Source organism: Lipotes vexillifer, unplaced genomic scaffold (assembly GCF_000442215.2).
Source record: "Lipotes vexillifer unplaced genomic scaffold, Lipotes_vexillifer_v1.1 scaffold240, whole genome shotgun sequence".
NCBI lineage: Eukaryota > Metazoa > Chordata > Mammalia > Artiodactyla > Lipotidae > Lipotes > Lipotes vexillifer.
The window spans coordinates 293,411-300,478 of NW_006797481.1; the positions used below are offsets into that span (position 1 = coordinate 293,411).

A 7,068-nucleotide genomic window follows, 5' to 3' on the forward strand; every position below is an offset into this window, starting at 1 on the left:
CTTCACTGCCCTTATACACCCACCCTTCAAGCTGGGGTCCCTGGGAAAGTTAGGAGCAGTTAGGGAATCTAAGGCAGACATATCCCTAACCTCCAAAGTGGCTTAATTAACTGTCATCCACTATGAATAGCCACCATTTCCTATTCCTTTGGAGAGGAATGGACAACATTTCAGGGTTGATCTGCACAGACTAAAGGAATGAACAGGAAGAGTGACAGCCTGCTACCTCTTTGAGCCAATAAAGGGAAGTATATTTTGCACCCCTAAAGTCCAAGAGAATTTGTAAAAACAAAATCTAAGCTAATTTAACACACTCAATTATTTAAGTAGCAAGTCAATATCTCTCAATTGCTTCATCTTACAAACACAGCCACGATAAACAAAGGAAATGTTATTTAAATCTGTGGACAAAAAAATGAGCCCAGACAGAGAAGAGTGAAAGGCCAAATCTGATATGATTTAACAAAGGTGAGAAAAGACCCAACCTTTCCCAGAAAATAAATCACAGCCACACTTATTGCCAAGATCCAAAGAAAAAAATTTATTTACAATAGAGAACTTTATTTGAAACATGCATTTTCTTTTTTTTTTTTAAACAAATCAGCAAATGCAGATCAAGTTTACACTCCTTAAGGCAAGAGTCCCTTTGCAAGCTGTACATGATCATATTAAATCCAAAAGCCGCTCACCCTGGAAACTCATGTACAAAGGGCAAGGCCAAGGTCAGCGATTTGTCTTTTATTAGAGAATCAGACAATCTCCCTGATACAGGAACTCTGAGGTCAACTTGCTATGAATTATACTAGGAAAATGCAAACCAATAGCAAGAAATTCTGATAGTCTCCTTAGTACTGCATATAATCAAATCAACTTTATTTAGAAAGGAAATACAGTAGTGCATACGAAAAAGTGAAAACAGAACCTGTCCACATAACCAGAGGGACAGCAGTGTGCCGACGGTCATATTGCACGCAATGGTCAAAATCCAAACGTTTGGTTCAAAGTTAGCTTTTCCCCATTTTGGCAATCAGTTCATCACAAATCTTGGTGAGTTCTTCTATCTCTTTATTCTGCAAATGAAGACAAAAAAAGAGGTTGTTTGAAATCAAGTCAATCAGAATGGTCACTGGGCTTTTTAAGAGGAAGGGGTCCTCTGGGCCACCTGGTCCCCCTCAATTTATCTAAAGCAGCAAAAGAAATGACCTTGAGCCAAACAATCTGTACATCCCAGCTCTAGCTGTGTGATCCTGGGCAAGTTACACAACCTCTCTGAGCCTCGATTTTCCTTCTCTCAAACGTGTGGTTAATAACATCTGTCTCTCTCAGGATTAAATGAGGTAAGAAATATAAAGTTTCCTGCACAGTGACCAGCACACAGTAAAGGCTTAACTAGTACTGGTTCTCTTCCGTTTATTTGTCTCCATGGATGTGGGCACAGAAGGATGGTGGCTTTTTTTGAGAAATGCCACCAGAGGGGATAAGCAATTCTACCTGGATGGGATCCCTAGCATTATTCAGAGGATGCCAGGTGAGGAGGTGCTGTGGATACAGGGCCCGAGGAGAGAGGTGAGGGCAGATGCAAGACGTCTTCAGGGGCTCCTCAAGTCACGCCTTGCCCGTCCTCGGAAGCCCCATCAAGAGGAGTCAACTACGTGTTCATCTCGCACCAGTGATCTGACAACACTGTCCATTCTCCAGAGACGGGGATCCAATGGGGCGACGCCTCCATCTGGACAGCAGTGGCTCTGCTCTCAGATGGACTAAATGTCGAGCCTGATGCTGATCTGGCTCAGCAGCCAATCCTGAAGGGTCCTCTCCAAGGGGGCGAGATCTTTCCGGTATCCCCAGAACATTGTGCAGCCAGCTTTTCCTCGAGGTCCCCATGGAAGGCAAGTCAATCACAAGCCTGTGCCCTGAGGCTGTACTGAGGCCCTTCCCCGGAAACCCTGTGGCCTAAGACACCTTCCAGCCCGGAGCCACGTGCCCTGTGTCCCTGCTGGGCTCCAGGTGCCACTCATCACTGAACCGGTGCCTGGAAGGAATCAGCCCTCCTTAGCAGGGGAGAGGTTCGGTCCTGGCTGCAGCCCTGCCACCAGCCTCACCGGGAGAGAGGCCTGGAAGGAATCAGCCCTCCTTAGCAGGGGAGAGGTTCGGTCCTGGCTGCAGCCCTGCCACCAGCCTCACCGGGAGAGAGGCCCACCTGGAACATCCCCTTGGCCTTGGCCCGTCTAGAGTTTTCAGCTCCCTGAGGCACTGAAATGCCGGTTGGAAGATGGGGCTCTGCATGGGCTGCAGGACCAGCCACTAATCCTGAAATTACTATTATCGCCACTACTGCCACTGCTGGGGCTGCTAACAGTGATTTTTCATCTTATTGGAGCGCTTACCACGTGCCGGTCACCATGCGAACCCAGCCTAGGCCCTGTGGTCGCACTCTGTGCTCATTGCAGTCCCTTAAAGGTAGCCATTATTATCCCCCCACTTTTCAGTGAGGAACCTGAGGCTCAGAGAGGTTAAGCATTGTGCATAAGGTCACACAGTTGGTCAGACATAGCAAACCTGGAATGCAAATTCAGGTCGGCCTGGCTCCTATACAGCTTGGCTATTTTATGTATTAGGCATGCTGAGAGGTACTAGCAGACCCACTAGCTATCAGTTCTTGGAGGTTCTCCAAGCTCTAACCTGGCACCATCAGCCCACCGCCCAGGAAACTGCCCCATCACAGAGCTCAGCGCACTGGGCAAAAGTCCCAGCTCGCTTTATCAAGTCCCGACTGGGCGAACTGCCCAACGCCGTCACCTGAGAGCTGCCCTGGGGGGAAATCATGCTTCTGGATCTCTTGAAAACAGAGACCACCGTCTCCATATCACTTAGAGCCATTTAGCGAAGAACTCATGTGCTTAACCCCTTCTTCCTGAGTCTTAGTTTAAGACAAAGCTATGTCTGCAGACACATTTGTATTTTTTCTGTTATCCAAAACAATGCAAATCCAACTTGCTTTCTCCTTGTCTTTTAGCTTGCCAGAAAACCTAGCATCAATCACCTTCACTTTGCGACCGTAACCATCTGAACAGGCTGGGTGCCTTGAAAAGCATCTCTCCTGACCCTGGCTGTAGCTCTATTGATTTAGCTATAACATCAGGATGCAATTTAAACACCATCGTACCCTGATGGAAACAAGAGGGAACAATCTCAAACCTTCAAGATCTACTGGCTTAGTCCCTCCGACATTACAAACCTAGACACCGAGGTGAAGCGCCAGGCCTGCCGAGGGTCAGGATGGATGGCAGGGAGGGGCAGGGACCTGAATCTCCTGAGTCCCGGGCTCTTTCCCTGACACCATGCAGGTGACGTGAGAGGTGGTACCTGCCCACTGCAGAGGTTAGCACTGCTTGGCCCAGAACCCCTGGGGACCCCAGCCAGCCATGCTGGAACCTGGATGGGTGCTTCTAGGGGAGCAGAGGCCATTTGGGAGACACCCTGGGCTCCTGCTGCTACCTGCCTATAAAGTATCCTCACCAACGCCCATCAAGACCCCAATGCATGTGAAGTGCTGCTACCCCCGGCCACTGGGCCCTCTGATGACCCCATCCTGGGGAATCCTAAGGCTCAGTAAATCAACCAGAATGGGGGTGCATGTCTGCAAACACACCCGGGGAGGAAGCCTGCCTGGCGCACACTCACTCAGAATCAGATTCACAGCACCCCTGGGTGGAAGGGGCTTCTCATCCGGACACCCAGGGAGACGGTGTTTAAGGTGGTCCGAGCACTTGACTGGAAATCGGGAAATCTGGGGACAAGCTGAGGGACCTCAGGAGGATCCCACCATCCGCGAAAATGAGAGGACACCTGGGGGCCCTTCTGACCCTGACGCTGCCCATGTTCTGCAGCAGCCGCTTGTCTCTGCCCAGGGGGTTGCCTGGTGGGTACCACCCACTTACTGGTAAGCTCGCTGGATGCAGGGATTAAAGTACTATGCCTGGCACACTGCAAGTGCTGAGCAAATATCAGCGAATGAACGCTGAAAAGGAATGAAAAATGGCAATTCCCAGAAAGGCAGAAAAGAGGCCAGCCTCAGGGCTGCGGTAACCTGGATCTTCCAGAGGGAGAGCGAGGCCATGCTCATGAAGCGCGAACTTGTCCCGGGAGTGCCTGACATACGGGCTGTCCCGGAGCTGCCACGGGCGCAGGGAAGCCTAGCCTGTGTGTCTCAGTGTCTGGCCAGCCCGGCCCGCCTGGGCCTGTTACCTTCTGCTCCAGCGTTCTTTCCAGAGCGTCCACTCGAAGCTGCTCCTTCCGCAGGCTTGCCTGGTAGGCAGCCTGTTCCTGCTGGGCCTTGCCCCGGACCTGGGCGATCTCAGCGTTGGCCCTGGAGGAACGGCGCGGGGATGGGGTTCAGAAATGATCACCCTTCCTCGTAGATGCCTCCCGCTTTCCTCCTCCCAAATCTGGGTAGGGGGAACCCAACCACCTGGCTCCAGCTCTTTCTAATGGGGGCTGGAGCACAGGAGCCCATGAGAACCCCCGTGCCCGTGACACCGAGGTGCTTCCAGTGGGTACCCCGGAAATTACAACACGCATCCCTTATTTATCAAAATGGATGCGAACGGAGATGAGAGTGCGCTCTCATTCTGAACTGTATTGAAAAACACAGCTGCATTAACCAGCCTGCCCAAGCCGATGGCAGGGGTGCCGGGAGCTCCCAGCCTGCCTCGGCCGGGGCTGCTGAGGGGTCCTTGGGAGCAGACCCCGGGCGGGGGCGTTACCTGTCCAGCTTCTCCTCTGCGTGGACCTTCAGCGCCTGGTACCTCTGCTCTTCCTTCTTTACTCGCGACAGGTACTCCTGCGCACATTTCTTCAGCACCTCTTCATTCTGACTCGACGGAGGACAAGGGTCGGCCCACAGAAGAAATGCCGATGAGGGCTGGGAACCCCAAGCGCCCTGGGACGCGGGTGTAACCCCGGACAGCCAAGTCCGAGCGCCCCGGCCTGCAGGGATGGCCTTCCCAAGCGGCCCGCAACCCTCCCAGCCCGCCCCACCTCCTCCGCCACACGCGTCCCTCCCGCTCTGCCCGCGAACATCAACACACCTTGCGGAAGCCCTCCAGGACCTCCTTCATCTTCTCGTATCTTCTGAAGAGATCGGCCAGAGATTTCTCCACCGAGTTCAGGTCGGCCAGGGCTTGCTCCTTCTCCAGGACCAGCTGCTGGACCGTCTGGTGGGAGACTGACTTCTCCCTCTGTTCATCCTCTGGCAGGAGACACGGGAACAAAATGATGGGGCCCATGGGCTCTGGACCTGGTCTCAGGGGCTGGCTGAGGCCTCAGATGCAACTCAGCCTGACTAGCAAGCAATCTCAGACCTTGGCTTTTGGTTGAGACAGACCCCCCCACCCCCACCCCGAGCCCATCCAGCTCTAAAGGAACAAAATCCACGGGCGCAGCATCCCAGACCTGGGCCTGGGCAACATTAGATGGGATGGAAATGAACCAGCATTCTTTAACCTGATCAATGCAACCTTGGAGACCCTGGTGATTCTATTTGATTGTCCACAGCACACAGACCGATCCATAAGGTAAAAAAGAAAACGTCGCTACTGAATTTTGTGTTGGTCCAGATTAAAAGGTGCCGTAGATTGAGCTGTGAGGGAGGGAATCTCCCTTCTTAAGTGTTATTAAGCTAAAGAGATGGTTATTGCAAAAGAAAAACGCTTTCTTCGTCCTTAAAACATCCTATGAACCCAAAGCCCACATAACCATGGCCCTGAAATTCTGCTCCACACAAAAATGGACATTTCCTTTGATACAGCCAAGTATCTTAACTCCCAGGAAAAGGGAGCTATTTCTGTCAAAGTGAGTTTCTCAGTTATGCACAAAAGAACTAAATTCTGGCCCAGTTCAGAGTGGCTGATCCTGGTGAAATGGACTGCTTTGTGGGCCACTGCAAGCGAATATGCCTGGAACCCCTTGAAAAGCCCTCATATCGATGGGAAAGGCTTTCTCTGGCCGCTCTATAGAGAAGTGCCTCGACCGCACAGCGCTCTCTATGCTTTGCATATGCCAATCCATCATGGGTCTGGGTGGGCAAAGGAACCACTTGCTCTGAACCGTCTGGAACTTTGCTGACAGCAGAGAGTGGCGGGGGTGAGGGGAAGCCCCACTCCGAGCTCAGCTGGGAGGGATGCCTGGGCCGCAGGATGGACAGCAGCTGTAAATGATGACACAGCCATGGTAACAGCACCGGCCAGTGTGTACCGGGCTCTTGCACGTGGTGGGCGCCGGACCGACTGTTATCTTGATTCAATGCTCCTAAGCCAGCACCCGGCAGCCAGGCCGAGCTTCCAGAAGTCCAAACCGGGTCACCCCACCCCAGGGGCTTCCCTCTGCCCTGGCATAAAATCCAAACCCCTGCCCCACACGCTCTGCTCTCAGCACTGCTGCGCCTCTGCTGGGAACGCCAGCCCGGAGCTTCCCGCCTCGCTCAGAGGCGCCGTCTCTGAGCCCGTGTGGGAAACGCCTCCTCTGAGTGGCCCAGTGGTGGCCACTCTGTATTGTGAAATCAGACGTGTGGGTGTGCACGTGTGTGTGTATAGAAGGCACACTCCCTGGGAGCAGGGTCCTGAGTCTGTTTTGTCTGCTGCTCTGTCCCAGAACTAGGACAGTGCCTGACTCACAGGACACCTCAATACGCGCTGTGCAGCCGGGCAGTGAATGAATGAGCACAGCCTTGCGGCAGATTTCTCGTATCCCTCCGACAGGAGAAGCCGAGTCGCTTGTTCACTGAGGACGCAGCAGATCCAGATCCAAACCCAAGGCTGTGCTCATAAGTGCATCTCCACGTGAGCCCCTTAGGAATGGACCTGGAAGGATGTAGCTCCCTTAAAAGTGGGGAGATGGCGCTTCCCTGGTGGCGCAGTGGTTGAGAGTCCGCCTGCCGATGCAGGGGACACGGGTTCGTGCCCCGGTCCGGGAAGATCCCACATGCCGTGGAACGGCTGGGCCCGTGAGCCATGGCCGCTGAGCCTGCGCGTCCAGAGCCTGTGCTCCGCAACGGGAGAGGCCACAACA

At 53.1% G+C, this 7,068-nt stretch overlaps 1 protein-coding gene across 6 annotated transcripts in view; it reads right to left on the bottom strand.

Annotated features, from left to right (window-relative positions):
* Positions 1-515: 515 nt before the first annotated feature.
* TACC2 (transforming acidic coiled-coil containing protein 2) overlaps positions 516-7,068 on the bottom strand; it is a 79,664-nt gene continuing 73,111 nt past the window's right edge. For 3 of the 6 annotated variants that reach the window (XM_007469551.1, XM_007469549.1, XM_007469548.1), the window contains 4 exons: positions 5,091-5,251; positions 4,767-4,873; positions 4,249-4,369; positions 518-1,070 (listed from right to left, as the gene is read on the bottom strand). In XM_007469551.1, the coding sequence (XP_007469613.1) occupies positions 1,005-1,070; positions 4,249-4,369; positions 4,767-4,873; positions 5,091-5,251 (455 nt within the window). In that variant the 3' untranslated portion in view covers positions 518-1,004. Of the gene's footprint in view, positions 1,071-4,248; positions 4,370-4,766; positions 4,874-5,090; positions 5,252-7,068 lie in introns of all 6 variants that reach the window. The other 3 variants (XM_007469553.1, XM_007469550.1, XM_007469552.1) reach the window with 3 other exon arrangements.